This window comes from Mus caroli, unplaced genomic scaffold (genome assembly GCF_978045245.1).
Source record: "Mus caroli unplaced genomic scaffold, Mus_caroli_1 scaffold_11, whole genome shotgun sequence".
Classification (NCBI taxonomy): Eukaryota; Metazoa; Chordata; class Mammalia; order Rodentia; family Muridae; genus Mus; species Mus caroli.
The window spans coordinates 53,218,870-53,243,678 of NW_028227266.1; the positions used below are offsets into that span (position 1 = coordinate 53,218,870).

Consider the following 24,809-nt stretch of genomic DNA (forward strand, 5'->3'; position numbering starts at 1 on the left):
TTACAAATACAGAGGCAGATGCTAGAAGCCAACCATTGGACTGAGTGCGGGGTCCCCAATAGAGGAGTTAGAAAAAGGAATGAAGGAGTTGAAGGGGTTTGCAACCCCATAGGAAGAACAATATCAACCAACCAAACCCACTGGAGCTCCTAGGGACTAAGCCATCAACAAAGGAGTATTCCAGCTGCATATGTAGCAGAAGATGGCCTTGTCATGCATCAATGGGAGGAGAGGTACTTGGTCCTATGAAGGCTTGATAGATGTCCCAGTGCAGGGGAATCAAGGGCAGGGAGGCGGGAGTGGGTGGGTGGGTGGGTGGAGGAACACTCTCATAGAAGCAGAGGATGGGATAGGGGGTTTCTGGGAGCAGGGGAAACCAGGATAGGGGATAACATTTGAAATGTAAATAAAGAAAACATCCAATAAAAAAGAAAAAGAGAAAGAAATAAAAGGAGGAAGGAAGACGGAGGAAGGAGGAAGGAGAAAGGAAAAAGAAAAAAAAGAAAATGCCCCACAGGCTTGCCCATAGGCCAACTTAGTGGGCATATTTTTCTCAAATGAGGTTCCTTCTTCTCCAAGGACTCTAGCTTGTATAAAGTTGACAAAGCAAGCAAGCAAGCAAGCAAGCAAACAAACAAATCTAGCCAGGACAAGGGGATCTGCACATGCTACTGCATGTGTGATGAGGACGGGGAAGTCAGCTTTCTCTTTCTGGTTTTACACAGGTTCTAGGAACTGAACTTGGCTTGTCTGGCTTCAAGTCCAGCGGGGGCTTTCACCTGCCGAGCCATTCTGCTGGCCAGTGCCTGGTGTTTTTCTCTGCGGGATTCTATCAAACTCAGGCCCTCATGCTTGCCAGGAGAGCACCTGATCCAGTGAGCTCTCTCCCCAGCCCCCATCAGGACATTTCCATCCCGATGCCACTATAGTTTGTTCTTATTTGTGCTTCTTCCTGTCTCCCACACAGCCCTCCTGGCCCCTCCCTCTCCCCTTTTTACTTTCGCGACACATACTTTATTACCTGCCGCCCCCATTTCAGGATTTTCCCCTCTCCTTCCCCAATCCTCCTACTTTTATGTCTTCTATTCTCCCCAGTCAGAACGACTGAGCTGGAGAACCTCACAGATGGCTATAAGCTACTCCACTGAATTAGGAGTAGGGCACTATGGAAACAGGCTGGCACTTGTCACATAAGCATGAAGACCTTAGTTTGATACCCAGAACCCATGTAAAAATCTGGGCACGTGATAGAGACAGGAGACTCCTTGGGGCTTGATGGGCAGCCAGGCAGCCTAGAAGAACCCATGTGTAAGCCCCACACCAGTGAGACACTGTATTTCAAAAAGTAAGATGGACATCTCTGAGTAATGACACCCGAGGTTGACCTCTGTGCACCACCCCCCCAATGAACACACACATACAAAATAATTTTTAAAAATTAGGGGCAGGCCAGGTTTAGAGAATCTGGGTTTATTGCCTCCCCTTGATGGCTATTTTGTTTTCTTAAACCAGGATTCATTCTTTTTGTGTAGTAATGCCAAACTAATTGTAAAACTAGTGACCCTCACCAGGTGAAACTATAGTTCCTGGCATGTATGCCAGGGCTCCAAAATTTAGTCACACATGACATCTCAGCTTGATCTATGTCCTGGCCCCTGACTGGACTGTACCCAGGAGAGATAGGTACCGGCAGGGTTCTTGAAAAGGCTCCTAAATCTTGCAAGGAGAAAAGGCTAATGTATCCTTTCTGACTCTGGATACGTCATCTATATGTGCTTACTTTCAGCCTGACACACTAATCTGAGGTTTGGATGACATTATTAAGCACCAAGCCAACCAATCCTGGAGATGGGTTTGCTTCTGGATATCTCATGACATGAAGCAATATATTTCTTTTTTGTTTATGCTATTTTTCAACCTCTCTCCTGTTATTTGCAGCATGGTACACCAGGAGACAGGGTTTTGGCTCTTTTTTTTTTTTTTTTAATGTGATAGATTAAGCTTCTTTAATTCAGATAATCTACTTATCTCTTTATGCCTCTTAGGGCTTGGTCCACTCTGATCCATTCAACAGAATAATTGTGAGATTAATACTTGTATATATCTCTAAGATATAACAGGTAAGATTAATCACAATACAGGAGCTTTTTATCATCTTATAGCATTTAGAGATAATCAACTGAGACCTGTTCCATGAGACCCAGTTCTGACCAGAATGCCCCCCCCCCTTTTTTTTTTGCCAATCTTTCTTTAGAGCAGCTATGTCTGTTAGGCTCCTGAGTACCAGGGTCCAGAAAAAGGAAATGACTGGTCACATCTGTGCTTAGGGCAGCAGTCACGCCTGTGCAGTACCTTACTTCTAGCTCAAGGCCCAGGTAGATGGTGCTGCAACTATAAATCTCCATTAAGTACAAGGTTTATTGGTGAAAGTATTTTTCTGGAAAGATAAGTTGCAACTTTTCTTGGGTTCTCAGTGGAATCTGGGCCCCTTCTGAAAGCTAAGACGCACCATAACATGGTACCTCACAAATGAAAAAACAAAGCAAAACAAACAAACAAAAAACCACCAAAAAACCCCAACAACAAAAACCCCAAACAATGTCTCCCTGTGTTGTTCTGTTGTAACTTTAGGAGGTCAGAATCAGGAGACATTTAGGCAGCACTGCTAGGTACCTCAAGGGTGAAAGGGAGAAAGCAGGTCCCCTCACAGAATATAAGAATTTCAAAGCCTAGTGGTATACGCCTTTAATCCTAGCACTCAAGAGACAGAGGCAGCTGGAGCTCTGTGAGTTTAAGGCCATCCTGGTCTACAGAGTGAGTTCAAGGACAGCCACTGCTACATGGTGAGCCTATTTCCAAAAACAAACGAAATCATTCCTTGTCTGGCGGTGGTGCAGGCCTTTAACCTTAGCATTCGGAAGGCAGACAGTCTGATCTCTGTGAGTTTGAGGCCAGACTGGTCTACACAGAGTGAGTTTTAGGACAGCCAGGGCTACATAGTGAAACCCTGTCTCAAAAACAAACCAATAATAATAAAAAAAGAATTTCAAGATGGTGACAGCAGGGCACTAAATCAGGCCCGGGAGCCTTACTAAGCTCGGAACCCTGGGTACTACATAGGTGACATGTCTAGGAAGTTGGTCCTGCCTCTGGAACACATGACTAAATCTACTATTAACTTTCCTTCCCAATTATTAGACTGCAATGTAGTCCTCTAGTTATTTGTGAACGAACCTAGGTTATGCCAGAATTGTGTTAAGTGTTGGGGAATCAGGTAAGAGCAAGAATTTATTAAATGACACAGGTGTCATTAGGCTTTTCCTCCCCTCAATCCTGGGGATGCTTCTCTGAATTAGATTTCAGGGTTAAGCAGAGACAACAGAAGCAGTAAGTTAACCTAGGAATGGGATACATGGTATCTACATGGTTACTTTAGTTGGTCAGGAAGGATCAGTCTGACACATTTGAGATGTGACTTCAACAAACATGGTCCATTCTGGGAAGTCCAGCAGAAACTCAGGACGCAGAGTATCCACATTAGCTCGCGCACATAAATGTTTACGGGAAAGATTGAAATGATGGGAAGAAGCTGGCAGGCTCCATCATTGTCAAATTCGCAAATGGGAGCGAAGGAGGGAGTACAAGTCTGGTGAGAAGGACCTTTCGGGAGCCACACTTAGAAAAGTGGTGGGTGGTTCAGCGCAGAGCGAGAGCAACATCCGTGAAGCTGCTAGGCGCACACCTTTCATATCCCCATCCCGGCCGCGCCCAGGCCAGGTGAGTGGGTGGCCCGTGGACAACCACGCGGAGGAGCAACCTCCAGGGGCCCGCGCGCTTCCTACCCGAGCCGACGTGGCCGGCGCGATAGGCCGCGCACGTGTCTGGCCAGAGGCCCCGGTGCAGCGCAGAGGCGCGCAGGGGGGCTCAGGTCCATCCTCCTGCGGTGCCGCCGGTCCAAATCCTCCGGGCGAGCGGCGGGTGCTGGGCGCGGAGCCCCGGCGTGGGGCGGAAGGGGGCTGGGTCATGAGAGGAGGGGGCGGTCGGGAGCGCGCGCGGAGCTCGCGGGCGCGCGCCGGGGCGGGGGCAGCCCTCTCCCAGGCGGCGGTGGGGGCGGCGTCGCTGTTGCCCTTTTAAGCCGCGGGGCCACCGCCTCCTGCGGGTGGAGTCGGTTACAAAGGCAGAAGCCGGCCCGGCTCCGGCACGCTCGCTCGCTCGCTCGCTCGCTCACACGCCCGCCGAGGCCTCGCGCTCCTCGCCATTTTCCAGCCGCGCTCGGACGCGGGTCGCGGCAGCGGGGAGAGGCGGAGCCGCGAGAGCGCGGCCCGGGCCGGCCCCGCGGGGCGGTCGCGGCCGTGACGGCGGCTCCCGGCCCCGGCTCCCTTTCCTCACCCCTCCCGCTGGAGATGAGGGGAAGATGTCCGTGTCAGGGCTCAAGGCCGAGCTGAAGTTCCTGGCGTCCATCTTCGACAAGAACCACGAGCGATTCCGCATCGTCAGCTGGAAGCTGGACGAGCTGCACTGCCAGTTCCTGGTGCCGCCGCCGCCACCACCGCCGGGCAGCTCGCTTTCGCCGCCGCCGCCTCTCACACTCCACTGCAACATCACGGTGAGGCGCCGGGTCGTAGCCCCTCGGGGCCGGGCGGGGGCGGACCTGGGCGCCGCAGTCCCGGGACAAAGGGCGCCTGCCCGGGAGACCCCCGGTGTCCCGGGCGCGGCCGGTTGGCGGCTGGGCCCTGGGCCCGGCCGGGAGCTCGGGCTGCCTGGTCAGGAGGAGGTGGAGGCGCGTCGCAGCACGGCGCGGGCCGGCTTTGCTCTGTTGGCCCCTCGCGGCCCCCGTCGGGCCCCGAGGTCGCCATGGCCGCCCGCAGCCGGCCTGCTCTGGGGACCGCGGCTCGTCCGTGGGCTCCTGTCAGTCGCTCAGGTGGAAAGGCTCTCAAGTATCTGTTTTAGCTATTCGTTTTCCCATCGGGTTTCAAAACCCACGTCCTTGCTTGTTGAACCAGTTCTCGTTTGTGTTTTGGTCTCCGAGGACAAACGAACACTGAAAGCCTACGTATTTAAGGAAAAAGTTTAGGACGCAACCCCGGGGGATGGTGTGGAACCATCGTTTAGCCCTGACCTGGCTTTGCGCTTACATGTTTTGGAAAAGCTCATGGAACCTTCCACGCGGCAGGTGGTGTGGTGAGTGTGCAAGCTGTCCCACCTGTGCCCTGTGCGGAAGCCTGGACGTTACCAGGAGGGCAAAGGAGATGCTTCGCAGTTTATTACCGGGGAAGATCAAGTGGGATTGGAAGGCTGGAGAAACACGTGGGAAGTTACTTTTCTGCTTAAGGGAAATGCTCATTAGAAACATTCAGTTGGTAAAATGATCAGATTGTAAGTGAACTCTCTTCCCCCAGCTCCTATCGAAGTGTATTATGAGGCTGGCTGTTCATTGTGGAATTGATCTCATGTGCAGAAAATACACCTTATTACAACTGGAGTTAAGGTGGTAGTTTTTATATGGTTAAGATTCCTTCTGTTAAGTCAGCCAATAGATAATCCCAAGTGTGGTGGGAATTTCAAAGGCCTTAACTTTATGATAGTTATCAAACTCTATTGGAGAAGGTGGATGGCGTTAGTACTATTAGGTACTGCTATATCTGGCAAAAGAAAAAACTGCAGCAGTGTGCTTTAGTGAGGAGGGAATTCACTTTCTGAATATCTTGTTAAGCTGTTGTGGGTACTAGTGTTTGAGAACTTGGCAGGCCAGTGCCTATACAGAGAACTCAGACTTCTTGGAGAGTTTTATATAGCTGCGACAACTACTTTGATGCTATGAAATCTAGAGGGAGCATCTAATTTTTCGTAGGGAACTGTGTTGACTAGTTTTCTGTCAACTTGACAAGTAATAAGAGAGGGAACCTCAATTGAGAAAAATAACACCTCAAGATTGGCCTGTAGGCCAGCCTATGGGGCATTTTCTTCACTAATGATTGAGGAAGGGCTCAGCCAATTGTGGTGGTTTACCCCTGGGTATTTGGTTCTGTGGTGGTGGGTATGGGCTTTTTAATCAGAAAGGCAGAGGCAAAGGCAGGAGGGTCTCTGAGGCCAGCCTGGCCTACAGAGTGATTTCCAGGACAGCCAGAGCTATACAGAGAAATCCTGTCTTGGAAAACAACAACAAAACAAGACAAAAAAACACTCACAAAAAAACCCCACCTAAGTACGAAGTGTCCTCACCTCCTGACTTCTGCTTCAGTTCCTGCTTTGAGTCTTGCCCTGACTTACCTCAGTGATGGAGTTGTGACCTGAGAGTTGGAAGCTGAAGTTATTCTTCTCCCATCCCCCAAGCCCTTTCCCAGTTTGCTTTCAGTCAGGATGTTTTATCACAGCAATAGAAGCCCTAAGACAGGAACTGAAGGTGTGCCTCTGAGAAAGCTTTGAGTCGTTGAACGGGTGAGTACAAATTTGGAAGGCTGGCATAAGCGAGGGTGTTCCAGACCGAAGAACCTCCACCCAGATGAAATACCGACTCTTGAGAAGGATGATTTCGTAGGAGTGGACAGTTAATGCTAAGACTTGAAAAGTCCAGGCTTGTAGGCTAGTGAATATTTCCCAAATATGGAAGGCAGAAAGTAATAGTCAGTGAAAAGGATGGTAAGTAGACTGGACAGCTGGAGGGTTACTCAGGTAGAACTTGGAGGGATGGGAAGAAAAGGAACAACTGACCTGAATGATAGGACACTCAATTTGTAGACTGGGAAGCCACACCCTTATGTTGATAAGGTGAGAAATGGTGTCTGCTTTCAGAACTCCCAATTCTTTACAGTGGTGTGGTATTAGAAAATGCATGAATGTATGGTTTTGGTTATTCCCGTGAGTGTTAGGTGATGGTGTTGGTGTGCTGGCATTTATCACCAGGGGATGCAGGCAGTCAGCCATGTCAAAGAATTATCTGACCTAAAGTGCCAGCAGCATCCCATGGAGAACCATTTTGAAGACAAATAGGTCAGACAAACGATAATGCTGGTGAGGATTAGGTAGTGGCAATGGAGATGGAGTAAGAAAAGACTGATCAACTGGGTGACGGATGTGTTTACGTGTGTTAGTGCAGTGGTGCTGCTAGTAGACATTGTCACAGTTGACCTACTAATGACTGTGACCAGGCACTATCAGAAGACAATTACAAATTCCCTAGGTGTGTATGTTAGCTTTAGTGTGGAAAACTAACAAATATACAGAGCTGAACAGAGAGACATTGTGCACCCAGGCTCAGCTATGATAAACTTTTGGCCAATCATGTATATGCCTATTGGATTAATTTGAAGTGTAGTCTAGACATACAATTTTTTCTATAAAGATTTCAGTATGTGAGTATAAAAGGTATACTTTTAAAATATGTTTTGATAATGTATAGGGCCTGCTTTTATAGGTGTAATTTGCTCAGAAGGGAAAAATGTTGGAATTGAAATACAAGTGCCTGGTCTACTAGGTTTGTGACCTGCTATTTTGCACAAAGTTGTAGGTCATTAGTGTAGTGGGCTTGAGTTGTTCTTGAACTTGTCCTCTTTATATAGCAGTATTTATTAAGCTCTCTGTACACCAGGTTTCCAAGCTCCCAAGCAGCATGTGAATGGCATCGTACTTGTGGACCAGTTTCTGAATAGTCCTCTGAGGACCCTGCTCACTTTCTTCCTAACCTTCTCTATCAGCTGTTCTTCCTCAGTGGGACAAGCTCCTACCTCTCGCCTCTGCCCTGTCCCAGCCTGCCTTTTCCATGGTTGATTGCCTCTTAAGATGTTCTGTGTCACGCGCAGTTCATAATATTTCCCCTTTTTCCTTTTAGTTCTTGTGATTTCTGCTTTTTTTTCTTCCATGTTCACTCATAATTCTGATTATCTTTTCTCCAAGTTGTAATGGTGGTAGAATATTGTATAATTATAAATTTGTGCCTTATATTTTCTTTCAGTCCGTATTTGTTCTATTGACTATATGGCTGTTGTAATTATATTTGAAGGGAAATTTTCCTGCCTTGAAAGATAGCTGGTAAGAATTTCTCAGACGTGGGGGGCTGGTGAGATGGCTCAACGGTTAAGAGTGCTGACTGCTCTTCCAAATGTCCCGAGTTCAAATCCCAGCAACCACATGGTGGCTCACAACCATCCGTAACGAGATCTGACTGACGCCCTCTTCTGGTGTGTCTGAAGACAACTACAGTGTACTTACATATAATAAATAAATAAATCTTAAAAAAAAAAAAAGAATTTCTCAGACAGTATCATGGGCAGTAAAGAGATACTTAAAAGGTCATTGTAGATTTGATAGGACATCTGTAGGAAGACCAGTGTCAGAATTAAAACCACAACATGAGTGTCTGCTTTCCTGGGCCAGGGAAAGTGGGCTGGTTTGGTTTATTTTTTCCATCCTGTTTTATAAATTTGTCGTACTCTCGAATATGAAGCTCACAGAGTATTTATTTCTTGTTTTCTGTGGACTCATGAAAGATCTGTTATATAAACTTACGCATTGCTTTTTCCATTTCAGTAAACAGGTCTGGTTGCCAGTCTTCACTAACATCCAGTTGTTATAATCACACTCCCAAGCAAAGCAGCTTATTTTAATAACCAGTATGGCCATTTTGGGAGCTAATGTGTGGCTTTTTTTTTAGTCATTTAAAAACACTTAAGGTAGCATTACTCCTTTTTTGGGGGTGGGGGACGGTATGTTGAGATAGGATCTCTCTGTATTGCCTTGGCTGGCTTGGAGCTTACTCTGCAGACCAAGCCGGCCCTGAAACTTCATGAGTATCCTCAGAGTGCTGGGAGTGTCTGGCTCCATTTCGTCTTGTATAGACTTGTTGGAATTTTAGGAGAGAGTGTGTGTGTGCATGTTCATGTGGGTATATGTGTTTGTGGGTACAGGTAGAGGTCAGAAGTCAGCTTTGGGTGGTCTTTTTCAGGAGCTGTCTACCTTTTTTTCTTTGAGAAAGGGTGTTTCATTGGCCTGGGGCTTATCAATTAGGTTAGGTGGATAGCCAGTGGGCCCAGGCATCTGCCTGCCATTACCTCCTTGCTACTTGGCTTAACAGAGTGTGCCACCATGCCTGGCTTTCTTTCTATTTTAAACATGGATTCTGAAAAACAAGCTCAGGTTGTCAGGCTTGTGTAGTAAGCACTTTATAGTCTGAGCTATCCCCCATCCTTGCTTTTTTTTGTTCTCTCTCTCTCTTTCTCCTCTCTCTGTCTCTGTCTCTCTCTCTTGCACACGCGCGCTCGCACACACACACACACACACACACACACACACACACACACACACATGTTTATAAGAAGACCAGAGACCAACCTTGAGTGTTATACTTAGGAGTTGTATACCTTGTGTTTTAAATTTTTTTATTTAGTTTTGCTGGTGTGCGTACATGTTCATCATATAGTTAGGCATCAGCCATGGTGTGTGTGTATAGGTCAGAGGTCAGTCTCCACTATTCTTGTCTTCTGCTTTTTTGAGGCAAGGTCTCATTGTTTTCATTTATTTGACCAGTTAATAATACAGGGTCAGATTCCATGTGGTTGTCTGTCCTTCTCCATCTCCATTTTAATGCATTTAAGGTCTTTTACCTTTTTTAAATTTTTTTTAAAGAATATTTTCACTACTGTAAGGCCAGATAATTTAGCTGGCTAGTCACTGTCTCCCCAGCATTGGGACTATATAAATGTACCACTATATTGGCTTTCTGTGCATTCTGAGACTCAAAATCAGGCTCTTGTGCTTTTTGCAAACTTTACCAACTGAGCTGCCCATTCCCCCCCTCCCCCCCCCCCCCCCCGGAGTTCTCCCCCACCTATTTTATGAGAGAGGCTAGCCTTGAACTTACTTTGTAAATGAAACTCCTGATCCTCCTGTCTCCCCTCTGTGTTCTCTATCACATATCCAGGAACACCTGGAAACTCTTGGTACTAAGTTGCTGTTTTAGAGTTAAAACAAAAAACAAGAAACAAAAAAACTCCCACAGGAAGTATAAATTGGTATTAAATTGAAACTTTATTCTTTGTTACTTGTATACATAAATTATTTCTTAATGAATGATTGTCAGGCTAGTTTTGATGAAATACTTTTTGTTTAGCTAATTTCTATTCTTTGTTACTAAAAACACCTTCCCCCAACAGCAAGCTACTAAATTAATAAATATTAGCACTGAATCTGGGAGGGAGAGCTTTAAGCATTACTTAATATTTAGGATCTTAAATCATTTCTTTTATTGTTTCTTCATAAAACAGTCTCCCTTTGCCCTGGGATGTATTGGAAAGCTTCTTGTCAACAGTATTGTACTAAAGTGTACAAATGGGAAAGTGATAACCTTTACTTTAAAAATACTCTGAGCTGGGTAGTTCAGTGGTAGAGTACTCCACTTAGCCTAGTGTGTGCAAGATCCAGCTACAAAGGAAGGAAATAAATTATCTGCTTTGTAACATCTTTTCTTGGCAAATAAGGCAATGCTGTTAACTTCATGCTTTGCTTTTCTAGTCTGTGTACTGATACAAAGTCATTTGGCTGAAGTTGTACAAAGGAAATTATGAACAAAATGATCACAGAGCCTAAGGATCTTTGTTTAGCTTATTCTCCAGTGACAGCTTACCTTTCCAAATTGAATTCATGGAGAAGCTGTTGGAAGTATCAGCACTGTTGTGTTAAGCTCCTAAATGGTACTTTCAGACCAGAAAGACTCATTGTTTTCATTTATTTGACCAGCTAATAATACAGGGTCGGATTCCATGTGGTTGTCTGTCCTTCTCCATCTCCATTTTAATGCACTTTCTTGAGAGAAATGGGATTATGAAGAGGCTTGGGTTTCCTTTTTATGAATGATGGTATGGTATACCTTAGTAAGTTTTTGGTGGTGTCTGCAGGGTGGGAGTGTTAAACTTAGACCTGGCAAGGAGTAGTAGTGTTGGATAAGTGTCAGGTAATCGAGGGAGGGAGTAGAGACAGAATGCCAACTATAAAACATTACAGGAGAGAAACACAACAAGGCTTGCCCTTACCCCAAGGCTTTTGTAATAGTGGTCTCTAATAGCTTCTAAAGATAATTATGAAAAACAATGGCTAATCAGAGCTACAGAAATCATCCAGGGGAATTTGCAGCCTAGTTGATTCAGATCAATTTCATTATTTTATCTGCCTTAGTTCATTTTAGAAAGATATTCTGAGTATATGTAATTTGTTCTCTACCTTAGCTAGTTAAGCTAACTTTTAGAACATGATGCATAGTTTGTGTTGAAAGTTTTTTCCAGTTAGTGTGGTGGTATGTATTTTGTAATATTGAGAACAAAACATTGTTGCGAGAAATTTAGAAACCAGAGAAGCAAAACAAAACAACACAACCTCTCTAATTATACTACTCACTGCTATAAATTTTGGATTAGTATCTGTGATGGTTTGTATATCCTTGGACCAGGGAGTGGCACCATCTGAAGGTGTGGCCTTGTTGGAATAGGTGTGACCTGGTTGGAATGGGTGTGTCACTGTGGGTGTGGGTATAAGATCCTCACCCTAGTTGCCTGGAAGTCAGTCTTCCACTAGAAGCCTTTGGATGAAGACATACAACTCTCAGCTCTGCCTGCACCATGCCTGCCTGGATACTGCCATTTTCCCACCTTGAAGATAATGGACTGAACCTCTGAACCTGTAAGGCAGCCCCAATTAAATGTTGTTTTTTATAAGACTTGCCTTGGTCATGGTGTCTGTTCACAGCAGTAAAACCCTAACTAAGACAGAAGTTGGTACTGGGAGTGGGGTATTGCTGTGATAGGCCTGACCATGCTTTTATTTGAAAGAATGTGGATTTTGGGACTTTGGATTTGGAAAGCAGTGGAATGCTTTAAATGGGGCTTAATGGGTCATCCTAGTAGGAATATGGAAGATTTTGTTGCTGGGAGTGATTTGAACTGTGTTGACTTGGCCCAAGAGATTTCAAAGGAGAAGAATTTCAGAATGTGGCATAAAGACTGGTTTTGTGGTATTTTGGTGAAGAATGTGGCTACTTTTTGCCCTTGTCTGAAAAGTTTGCCTGAGGCTAAGGTGAAGAGACTTGGATTAATTGCATTGACAAAGGAAGTTTCAAAAAAGCCCAGCAGAGACTCTGTTCTCTGGTTAAGTCTCACAAAGAGAAGTTTGAACAAGCATAGCAAGCTTAGAAAGGCCAAATTTAAAATATATGGTTCGAGTATTAAAGGCATACCAGGAAGTGAAATGGAGCAAAATCCTGTGTTCTAGGAGATAACAGATTAAGGGAGTGGGACCTTGGGGCAAGATCCTACCCAGCTAAATTAAATCCAGGCATGGTGGTACACACCTTTAATCTCAGGAGACAGGCATGCTGATCTCTGCATTCAAGGTCAATCTACAGAGCAAGATCCAGGATAGCCAAGCTTAGGCAGTGAAGGATTTGGAAAACAGAAAGCCAGTGACAATGTAGTAGTACAAGTGGGTCATGTTCTAGTTCCTGCAAGCAGCAGAACTCGGCAGCTTCAGCCATGTGGCTCTGGCTCTAGAGTTAAGAATGGAAGGAACTACTGGGACAATTGAAACTGGTTAGCTGGAGCTAAGGAATTAGCAGTGATTAAGAAGAGACCAGCATTACTGAGGTGAAATCTTATGGGAATTGTTTTCTGGGAGCACAAAGAAGCTGTCTTCCAGAGATAGCCAAGGTTGTACCACTTGCTGCGGCTGGACTTGGTATTGTGTAAGAGTCACTCAGGTGGTACTGCTTGTGAAGGAATGAAGGGATCATGGAGAGAAGCTGAGGCTTAGCACTGTGAGAGGCTAGGGAAGGCCATTGGAGAAGGTGAAGCCTCAGCTGTAGTTGATGGCCCAGGACCGAAGGGGTCATGCAAAGGATTTGAGGCTTGGCACCCTGAAGAGAGCCTATGAGAGGCTATTGGTGAAGCCTAGTTGGAGTGGAATACCCCAGTGTATTAGAGATGTCAGTACCATGGAGTGATCACCAAGAACAGAAGCCATAGTGGAGTGGATCAACCTGAGCTTAGAGTGCTACAGAGGGCAGAGCTGGAAAAGTGATGCCAGCCCTTAGGAGGAGTCCAAAAGATCAAGTGGAATCCCAGACACTGAAACAAGAAGCTGTAACATTGAAATTGCCTTGGAGACTCAAAGATGTTAAAGATGCCAGAGCCATGGGACACATGCTGAGGAAAGCTGCTAACAGGGAGTGGAACCAGCCCAGGAGAAAGCAGTTTGTTGCAGTCAACAAAGATGAAAAAGGAGTGGAGATCTGAAGACCGCTTTGACATCAGCCATGGAGATGCAGAGTTTGGAGTTTGCCCAGCTGGTTTCCTGCCTTGCTTTGGAGATTACAGTTAATTAAGTTGGATGAATCTCAGAAGAGACCTTGAACTTTGTACTTTTAACATTGTTTGTTGTGACTGCTATAGACTATGAGGACTTTGAAAGTTGGACTAAATGCATTTTGCATTATGATATGTTTAAGTGTGGCCCCCATAGACTCATGTTTTTGAACAAGTCTATGGGGACCAGGGAGTGGAATGTGATGGTTTGTATATCCTTGGACCAGGGAGTGGCACCATCTGAAGGTGTGGCCTTGTTGGAATAGGTGTGACCTGGTTGGAATGGGTGTGTCACTGTGGGTGTGGGTATAAGATCCTCACCCTAGTTGCCTGGAAGTCAGTCTTCCACTAGAAGCCTTTGGATGAAGACATACAACTCTCAGCTCTGCCTGCACCATGCCTGCCTGGATACTGCCATTTTCCCACTTTGAAGATAATGGACTGAACCTCTGAACCTGTAAGGCAGCCCCAATTAAATGTTGTTTTTTATAAGACTTGCCTTGGTCATGGTGTCTGTTCACAGCAGTAAAACCCTAACTAAGACAGTATCTTTCTAGTCATTATTCCCCTCTGTTTTATGCGGGTTTTTTTTTTTTTTTAATTCCTTTTTTTTTCTTTTTTTGGGATAGGATCTTTCTGTGAAGTCCTAGAACTCTGTGTAGACCAGGCTGGTCTTAAATTAACAGTCATCCTCTGCCTCTTAAATTTTGGGGTTAAAGGCATATGCCATCACATCTGGCTACCATTTTGAAAAATGATAAATGGGATTGTTTTGTCATATTCTTCTCACTTAGCAGTGTTGTGACTCTGTATCTCTTGTTGTTTGCTCTTCTATGATACGATAAATCCATCTAGCGAGTCCTGTCTCCTCATATTGGCCATGCAGGTGGCTGTTGCGTCTGTTTTCCTATTTTAAGTAGCACTCTGAGCGTCAGTAGATGGAATTCTGGTGCACATAGAAATGTCTGTGAAGTTTTCCTACAGGTGGTTGCTTTTAATTCTTGTTGCAGATTTGGTTTCTGAAGGTAGAACAAATTATATTGTACTATATAGAAACTTTGCTTTCAGCTTCCAGTTTTATCAGATGGGTAAAAATGTTAGCAGTGGGTACTGAGTGAGATCACCACAGTAAGGCAGGAGGTATAGTTACCTGCAGCCCTCAGACCTCGTGTGTTCTCGCAGGGTCACGCTGAACACTGAGTACTCCACACTAGCTAGAATTTACCTGTGACCGACCCCAACTGTCCCACAATAGGACAGTCAGAGAGAAGACTTTGTGGCTTCCCCCACCTGACAGCTCATTTTTGGGAATGGTGAGAATGTGTTCTGGCTAGTTTCATATTAGCTTGACACAGGGTAGAGTTATCTAAAGAGGGAACCTCAGTTGAGCAAATGAAAACATAAGATGGGGCTGTAGGCAAGCCTGTAGGGCATATTCTTAGTGATTGGTTGGGAAGGGCCCAGCTCATTGTGGGTGTTGTCATCCTGGGCTGGTGGTCCTATAAGGAAGCAGACTGAGCAAACCAATATGTAGCACCCCTCCATATCTTCTGCATCAGCTCTTGCTCCCAGATTCTTGTTCTGTTTGAGTTACTGCCTTGGCTTCCTTCAGTGGACTACAACTCAGGATATGTAAGCCATATAAACCCTTTTGATCTTGGTGTTTCATCACAGTTTTTGGTTAGGCTTTGTGTCAAGGGAGGGAGGTACCAAAACCAGCCCCAAAGGAGCATGTAGGTTAGTGGAGAATGGAGAAAAGGAGGTGTGTTTTTCCCAGGAGGAAAGGCTAGGGGATTTGGCAGTAGAGAAGTTGGAAAGTAGCAGTTCTCAATATTTTTGGGAGTCAGGACTTACTTAAACTTAAATATATCACAGGTCTAAGGAAACTTCATTTTTATCAGCTATACCTTTGATATTTATCATTAAAAATTAAAACATATTTAAAACATTAATAACTAATATTGCAAGTTTCTTTGATATACTTAAATATATTTACATATATAATATATTATAATATATACTAATTATGTGTATTTAAAATATATTTTTAAAAACATTTTTATAGTATATAGACTGTAAAACTGTATATTCTAAAAATTTTTGCTTGTTTGTTTTTGTTTTTCGAGATAGGGTTTCTCTGTGTAGCCCTGGCTGTCCAGGAACTCATAGACCAGGCTGGCCCCGAACTCAGAAATGTGCCTGCCTCTGCCTCCCAAGTGCTGGGATTAAAGGCATGCACCTCCATGCCTGGCCTAAAATGTATTTTATGTGTATGTTTTGTCTCTTATGTATGTCTGTGCACCATGTGCATGGTCTGGTGCCTGTGGAGGCTGGAAGAGAAGGTATTATTATATTTGCTGAAACTGGGGTTAGAGATAGTTATGAACCACCATACGGGTTCAGAGAATTGAATCCAGGTCCTCTGCAAGAGTAGTCATGCTCTTAACCTCAGAGTCCTCCCTCCCGCCCAGTTATTTGATGCTTTAATTGAAGTAATGTGAACAAAACCCAACTTCGATATCTGGTTGAAAAAAATTAATTTTAATAGCAATAGCCACTTTAGATAATTGGGCTCTCCATGTCCTTTAGTGCTGGGAACTGAACCTAGGGCCTTCAGCATGGCAGGCAAGTGTTCTTACCACTGAGCTGCTTCCCAGCTTGGGAATATTTTTTGGGGGGGGGGCGGCGGGGGAAGACTTTACAAAAACTTGATCTTTTTCTTGCATGATATTATAGCATCATGCATTGATCATTGGGAAATATTTAGTTGATAAATCTTCTAAAACATTGATAAGTTTTACTATCCAACATGAAAATACAATCTCACTACCAGTCTCATCAGAATACTTTCTGAAGCTACAGGCTCACACTGGTGGGTACAAGTCTTTCAAAGTTTGAATGGTTTTCTCTGAAGTTTGACTTTTATTATTGGTCAAATGTACTGACTTTTGTTTTGAAAATGACACTCTGTCTTTTATTTTTGAGAAAACATCTTCCAGAAACTCAGGTTGGAATAAGCATTGGTCATCCTTTCAAGTGAAAGTGTCTGTTTCATGTCAGTGCGTTTCAGATGCAGCCACACATGCCTACTCTCAAGTGTGCTGCAGTGACTCCTGTGTGCTCCCTGCGCCATTACCATCCTATTAAAAAGGCTTATGCGGTGTAAGGGACAGCACATCACTGGCATTCTGAAGGAATGCCCGATTTCTTTTTCACAGCTTGGTTCATATAAACACTTGCATTGCAAGATTCCAGCAGACCACTGTTAAGACCTTCACTTGTGGGAAGGTAGCAGCACTTTCCAGTAGAGTAATTAAGTAGGAAGAGGATCATTGACATTTTAGTGTTGTACTGAGGGGTGCAAGGCCTTTGAGAAACATTGAAATGAGTGCTTAGACTTGCTGCCTATCCTGCCTTTTCATGTACAGGATTTAAGATATATACAGATCTCAAGGGCAACTGATTTCCTTCCCTAAATTTCTCTTACCATGGGGCAGAGCATTTCATTCCTCTTTAAGCTCAAATGTTTCTTCATGCAGATATTTACTAGATAAACATGAGTCTGTACAATGAACTTCTAGATTGGTTTTTATTTTTTAAAAGCTAAAGCAAGTGCAAAACCCAGACAGTAAGTTTCTAAGCTAGGATGAAGAATGTGAAGATGAAGATACCCTACCTACTAAGTGCCTTTATTTAAGAATGGGGTTAATTCTGAAGATGCTTTACCTTTTAGCCTGTGAAGAGATTTGGAGCCAGTAAGAAAGAAATACAAAGATAAGTCAGCCAGTGCTGGACAGGTACATGGACACCACTACTGACCACTAATCTCTGTAGTTTTTCCTTAAGATTTAGTAAAATGTTTTTAAAATTTTTAGTTTCTGTGCTATTAGTTCTGTTGTGTGTGTGTGTGTGTGTGTGTGTGTGTGTGTGTAGGGGGTTATATATGCACCATATATGTATATAATGAGATTACATATGGCATTAAAGAACATTGTTCTTTAAAACTATTTGTGTAGTGCAGTTTTCTACTACTTAAAAATATTCATCAGCTAGTATCTACCAATGATGTCTTTTCCCAGATTCCTAGTAAAAACCTGAATAAAGGAACAACAACAGGAACAACAACAAATGCCTGTTAGTGAGTAAGAGCATGTAATGCTTCCTTAATTCACTTAAAATGACAGCACTTCATTTTAAAAGATGCACATTATTAGTAGCATTTCTCTGTAGTACTTTGTATGGTAGGATATTGTAATTCTATCATGTTTTTTTTGTTTGTTTTTTTTTTTTTTTCTTTTCGAGACAGGGTTTCTCTGTGTAGCCCTGGCTGTCCTGGAACTCACTCTGTAGACCAGGCTGGCCTTGAACTCAGAAATCCGCCTGCCTCTGTCTCCCAAGTGCTGGGATTAAAGGCGTGCGCCACCACTGCCTGACTTAATTCTATCATGTTTGACTGGCAATAGATGTATTTCTCTGTAACAAAAACTTAGAAACTTACTTATTTTGCTTAATTTATCTTATGTGTAGAGGTGTTTGACCACATGTATGTCTGTGCACACATGTGTGCAGTGCCTGCAAAGGTCAGCGGAGGGCATCAAATCCCTAGAGCTGGAGTTATAGGTATTTGTGAGCACCAAATCTGGGTCCCCTGTAACAGCAATCAATTCTTTACTGCTAAGCCATTAGAACTTTTAAAAACATGTGTATGTGTTTGCTCTCATGAGTTATGTGTACCATCTGTGTGCAGCAGCCTACAGAAGCCAGAGGTTGTTGGATTTCCTGGAACTGGAGTTAGAGCTGGTGGTGAGCTGCCATGTGGTTGCTGGGAACTGGCCCTGCTCCTCTACAAGAGCAGTGAGTACTCTACTCACCGAGCCATGGCTTCAGCCTCCTAAATTTAGAACCTTTAAGAACAAATGTTACTCTTGGTTTCTGTGGATCAGAGTCTGTGTACCACTTACTTACCTTGGTTTCTCTGGTCTTCCCAGTGCAGGAAAGTGTTGGTGGAGGCTACAGTGGTCAGAAGGATGGAAAGGGAGAGAACTGCCTCCAAGGTCTCTCTCATAGTTGTTGGCAGGATCCTTCTCATGGGATGTTAGCCTAATCTGAGAACCTTGGTTTAATTTTTACAGTTCTTTTTCAACTTCTTGCCATGCAGAGCTCTCCATAGGTGGCAGCTGATTTTCTTCACCTGGATTAATTGCAAGACCAGGAGATACGCAAGACAGATCTTTTTGTAACTCAATTTTAGAAGTGGTGTTGGTACTTTTGCTGCATTTAGACATGAGTGGCTTAGTCCAAGGAACAGGATATTTTACAAGACATGTGATACCAAGACATGAGAATTAACTGGGGCCAATTTAGAGGTTTCTTGGTAGAGTGTTGAGACCTCCATTGAAAATGTCTTCAGATAAATGTTGTAAATATCTATATTAGGAGAAAGGCTAACTCAGAAGGCCACCCCTGTGGCAAGTGAAATCTGACTAAGGATTGTGATAGCCCTGTGCTGCCGTTCACTCTGCTCCTAGCACCTGTTACAGTTAAAAAGCAGTCTTTAAGGATTTTGGTGTAGTTCAGCAGTAGAGCATGCACCTATGCATGACCTCATGTTTGATCCTCAGAGCCCAAAAAACAAAACAGGTAGGAGAAACTACCACCATTAAGAAAATGATTAGGCAACATCAAATGAAGGTAATCTTATTTAATGTGTCTGTTTTCTATGAAGTTATATTCTGAAGCCAGCTAGTAATCCTAGCACTTAGGAGGCTGAGGGAGGAGGACGTGCAGATTTGAGTCTACATAGTGAGACCATATCTCAAAAAACGAAAGAGAAATAAAACAAAGAAATAAACTACATTCATTGTTACAGTCTAAGAAGGGATGGAAAAACAAATGGATTAGTCCATCCTTTAGATAGTATTTGTGTGTGTGTGTGTGTGTGTGTGTGGTATTATACACAATGAGTACAGGCCTAGAGGTGCCATATCCCCTAAAGCTGGAGTTACAGGGAGTTGTGAGCCTGATGACATGGTGCTGTGGTGAAGTGAACTCAGGTTCTTTGGAAAAACAGTCCATGTTCCTAACCACCAGTCTATCTCTCCAGCTTACTTTTTGAGATAGGGCTGTCCTTTTTGAGAGATGTCTGTCCTATCCCTCGAGCTCACGGGCTTCCTACCCAGCCTTGGAGGTGGCCACCTCCAAGCCTGGCTCAATGTAGTGAATTTTATACAGGTGAAGGAGAAAGAAAACCTTGAAGAAGTTTCTATAATTATTTTACATTGAAGGTCAGAACGCTGTAAGTAGAGGGTCTTGAAAAAGTACATAATGTTTAGCATGTGTGAGGATTTGGAGATGTGTTCCTTGGATTATTTTTATAGTTCAGGACTAGGTATCTAGTTAGAAATGTAGCATTAAGCCAGGCGTGGTGGCACACGCCTTTAATCCCAGCACTTGGGAGGCAGAGGCAGGCTGATTTCTGAGTTCGAGGCTAGCCTGGTCTACAGAGTGAGTTCCAGGACAGCCAAGGCTATACAGAGAAACCCTGTCTCGAAAAACCAAAAAAAAAAAAAAAAAAAAAAGAAATGTAGCATTATTAAAAGGCAAAGCTACTGTTCAAAATCTAGGCTGAACTTTAAAGTTGGGATTTTCTTTTTAATTTCACTTTGAGAGATTATTATGATTCCATATTTTAAAGTTCTGAAAAAAAAAAAGGTAAAAGCTAGAAAATTCAGGTCATATAGACATGTTGTTGCAAGTCTCTAGCGGTACTTGACATTTCCTCCCCTTAGATAATTTTGGTTTTAATCATTTTACTCATTGGGTAAAGTATTATTGTCTGCTTTTAAACTTACAGATTGTATAACATGGACTACGCAAGATTAAGGTTTTTTTTTTTTTTTGGTTTTTCGAGACAGGGTTTCTCTGTATAGCCCTGGCTGTCCTGGAACTCACTTTGTAGACCAGGCTGGCCTCGAACTCAGAAATCCGCCTGCCTCTGCCTCCCGAGTGCTGGGATTAAAGGCGTGCGCCACCACACCCGGCTAAGATTAAGTTGTTAAACTTAGTAATTTTAATTTTTAAATTCCACCGAGGAATCTGGTCCCTCTCCACATGAATTTCAATGTCGCCTTTCTTCTTTTAATGAACTTTATATGGATCATAATTACCTGCCCCTTAGTGATATGGTTTAGTGGCATCTCTGGGTTGGTCTGTTTGTAAATATGTTTCACCTAGTTGTCTTTGTAACAGGAATCTTACCCATCTTCTTCACCAATATGGTTTGTGGACTCTGATGACCCAAATCTGACATCAGTTCTGGAACGGTTAGAAGATACTAAGAGCAACAGTTCGGTAAGGAGATGAACCAGACTTTCCTTTTTCCTTCTCATGGTCTTATGAAGAAAAATTAAATATTAAGCAGTAATATGATAAAAAAATTTATCACACTAAAATTTACTCCATTTATTTCCTTTTCCTGATAATTTTCCATCCCGTCTAAGATCGTAATACAAGTTGTTATAGCATGTTTAATAATGACAATTTTAGCAAGGTTAGAGACCTTTTGAATTCCATCTCCCTCTTTCTACATGTACATTCTATTTACATTAGGAATTGAGGTTCTTTTTTCCCCCCTTCATTCTAGCCATTAAAAAAGCAAACATTTTTGATAGACTGTTGGGTGAGGTGAGAAAGGACAAAGGGGAAAGAAAGGCCAGTGTAGATGTTAAGTGAGGTAACATAGGATAGCATCAGGATTTTTTTTTAACATTTTTTTTTTAATTATATATATATAAGAACACTGTAGCTGTCTTCACACAACCAGAAGAAGGCATCAGATCCCATTACAGATGATTGTGAAGCCACCATGGGGCTGCTGGGAATTGAACTCAGGACCTCTGGAAGAGCAGTCAGTGCTCTTAACCACTGAGCCATCTCTTCAGCCCAACATCAGTGTTTGTGTTAGGGAATTCGTTTGCTGGTTAAGGCCCACAAGTCTGCAGTAAAATCCAAATTTATTGAAAAGGTTTGTTGGTTTGTTTGTGATCCATAGTCATCCCCCTGTGCATACATTCCAAGACTCCCAGTAGAAGCCTAGACCTATGGGTATCTCTGAACTGTATAAAAACATGTTTTCTTCAGGACACTGCATAAGAAGAGATTAATAGTAGCTAGTAAAGTAGAACCAGTGACAATGGGCTCCATGTTAAATAACTATAAACATTGTGTACTTTCAGTTGGTTTATGGGACCTTGATAAACCCTGGAAAACAATATTTATCTCTGGGTTAGACGGGGGTGCTTTGTAAAGAGATGTATCTTTCTAGGCTGGGAAGATGGCCCAGGAGTTTAGGACACTTGCTGCTCTTACAGAGGACTTGAGGTCTGTTCCCAGCACTCAAGTTGCAACAGTTTACGAGTACCTGTAACTCTAGCTCTGGGGATCTGATGCCTCTGTTCCCTATAGGCACTGTACTCAGGGGTACAAACTACACACAATTAAAAAAATAAAAATCTTATAAAAAGTATCCTTTCCTTTTTTTAAATATTAGAATGTTTTATTCTTTGATTGTAAATGTCTAAGTACCCATTGTGAGAAAACTATTGAGTTGTAGATAAAAAGAAGACATTTGACTTTCTTATAATTTTCTACCTAATATAACCACTGTTGACATAATGGATATTTTCTGCAGTTTTTTCTTTGTTAGAAAATACATGTGCTATTTCATATGTTTTTAAATAGTTGGGGTCATGTCTGTAGTCTTACATCCCTTTTGAACTTACTGTTTTTTCCATGTTATTAAATCCTTATAGAACATAATTGTTCTTTGTAGATGTCATGGCTTTTTAAAAATACTCCTCTTAAACTCATATAAACTGCAAAAAAAAAGAGCTGGAGAAAAACAATTAATTTGTTGAAGATCTGTAATAACCCAAATGCTGCTTATTACCAAATAGAAGATACAATGATATTTTATTGATGATTGCAACAAATTAAACACCTAGGGTAAATTTAAATATGGGAGACTTATATGAAGAAAACAACAAAATTTTGCACCAAAGAATGTAGACTTAGCTACTGTGGACAGACAGATGTCTGAGGTGTGACAAATGCCACCTGTGTCTTAATATGTATAAATCTAATGCAGTGTCACTGAAAATGATTTATTTATTTTGGTTTTTAAAGACAGGGTTTTGCTGTATAGTTCAGGCTGTCCTGGAACTTGCAAGCCTCTTGCCTTAGCCTTTCCAGTACTGGGATTATAGGCTGTGCCGTCATGCCTGGGAGCCATCATATTTGTTTCTGGTATTGTCAGAATGATTCAAGAATAAGTAATAAAATACAAAAGTTTAAAAGGTAAAAAAATTTGCCCAAACAGTAAATGAAATAAAATATTAACTATTAGAATTAGACCAACAGGCAATAGAAATTTAGAAACAGCCATGCAAATGACAATTTAGAATAAGTAAAACTGGCGTTTTAACCCAAGAAGGAAGAATCTTTCTATAGATAATTTTAGAACTGGCCATTTTGGGAACTTAGACTCTTTAACACTTTGTCTTGTCAAAGTAAATGGTTTAAACATGTTCTTAGAATTAAGAACACTGGGGCTGTTGCAGTGGCTCAGCAGATGAAACCATTGCCTGAAGATTGATGACCCAGCTTGGGCTCCAGGACCCACATGGTAGAGAGAGAGAAGTCCTCCTACAGCTGTCCTCTGACTGCCACACTGTGTCATGGCACATGTCATCCCTCGCTCTCCAACCTCCATAAGTGTAAAGACGTTCTAAAACAAGGAAGAATATAAGTTTCAAAAGCTTATAAAAGAGTCCAGATCTTAAGAGCCATGACACTCGGAGTAATTAAACCCAGACAGGCACATGTTTCATTTCCAGCAGACTGGTGATGGACAAGACAGACAGACAGACAGACATAGCTCTCTAGCTGTTCCTCCTTAAATTGCTTATGAGTTAGGCCTGCTGGCACAGGTCCATAATCCCAGCTACTTGGAGTGAAGGCATGGATATTGCAAGGTCAAGGCTAGTCTGGTCAACAGATTGAGATCCTGTCTCAGAAGTGAAGAGAGGGTTGAAGCTATAACTCATTGGAGAATGCTCACCTACCTTGTGCAGGGTCCTAGGTATAATCCCTGATACTAAAAACAAAAAAACAAAAAACAAAACCTGTGTCAAGTTAAATGGAATAGGGCTTATATTGGATCTAATTATAGAAAGTAAGTACATTTACCTGAAGGAAAGACACACTTTCACTCTGATAGATAGCCTCTGCCGATTTCTCATAGCCTGGTTTCTAATAACCTTGTTTTGTTTTGACTTTTTAATTTACTTACTGGAGTAGAGAATCTGCCGTTGTATAGACATTTCTTAGCTGTCCAGTCCAGTGGCTCATTTTTAGTACTAAAGCGTTTTTCCATGGTTGAAATTTTGTTCCATCAACAGGTATTACTTAATGCCCACCAATAAAGAGCTGGTTAAGTTACTCCAGCTTAGTAAAAAAAGAATGCAGCCAGCCCTTTTCCATAGTACACATAGGACATTGCAAGATATAAGTAAAAAACAAGGCGTAGAATATTGTGTAATCTGCCCTCTTCTGTATACAGTATTGTACAATACCTATTAATGATGGCTTAGCTGTGCTTGCATTCTCCTTCCTGTAAATGTAGGAAGCTGTTAACAGAACACAGAAAAATACTTTAAGAGTATCGATTGGCTTCTCTGAAGCTCTGTGATAAATGGTGTGTATTCAAAGCCAAGGTTTGTCTGTCCTGTGCTAATTGATAACCTAGTGGGGACCGCTATGAGACCACCATTCCTTGGCTCTCTTACTATCTCGTCTTGGTCTCCTCTGAGATGCTCTTCCTTGGTATGTCTCTTTATTATCTTTTTATTCTGTGTTTTCTCTGTGCAAGCTCTTTTACTCTCATTACTTAAGTCATACTTTATTTATTGCAGAGAACCTAAATCTGTATCTCTAGCCAAAATGTATCTTCAGAGGTTGAAACCCATACACTTATGTTATTGATCCTCTCTATCTAGGGGATCTTGCTTAGATGTGCCATGGAATGTGCTTGTCAGTTTACATTTGTCTCCATCTTGTTTTCCCTCACTAATTCTCTCCGTGAAAAGGAAACAATGATACTGGTCATCTGTGCCTGGCCCTGGGAACTTGAGTTCTTTTTTATACTTCTGCTCCCCAAGCCATAAACTCTGGTAACGACCGCAAACGTGTTCATTTACCTGAACAGTTAGGCCCTCCCTGCGGTCTGAGTCTCTTCCACAGTCCCTGAAGAGGAGGGAAGTGTTAAAGTTAAACTTCCTGGAAAATAGACTCCCTGTTTTTCCTGTGGCTTGGTATGGAGCCATCACACTGCTATCACCTATAGCACTCCTGCAGGGTCCTGAGGCGGGATCCGAGGTCAGGGCTGTGTCCTGGTCATCCTGCCTCACC

At 42.9% G+C, this 24,809-nt stretch overlaps 1 protein-coding gene across 4 annotated transcripts in view; it reads left to right on the forward strand.

Moving 5' to 3' along the window:
* Nucleotides 1-24,809, forward strand: part of Ube2q2 (ubiquitin conjugating enzyme E2 Q2) — a 138,304-nt gene that overhangs the window by 77,873 nt on the left and 35,622 nt on the right. Inside the window, exons 1-2 of one of the 4 annotated variants that reach the window (XM_021172694.3) lie at nt 4,132-4,606; nt 20,592-20,693. In XM_021172694.3, coding sequence (XP_021028353.1) covers nt 4,415-4,606; nt 20,592-20,693 — 294 coding nt within the window. In that variant the 5' untranslated portion in view covers nt 4,132-4,414. Of the gene's footprint in view, nt 1-4,131; nt 4,607-4,857; nt 5,182-20,591; nt 20,694-24,809 lie in introns of those variants that run through there. The other 3 variants (XM_021172693.3, XM_021172695.3, XM_029481085.2) reach the window with 3 other exon arrangements.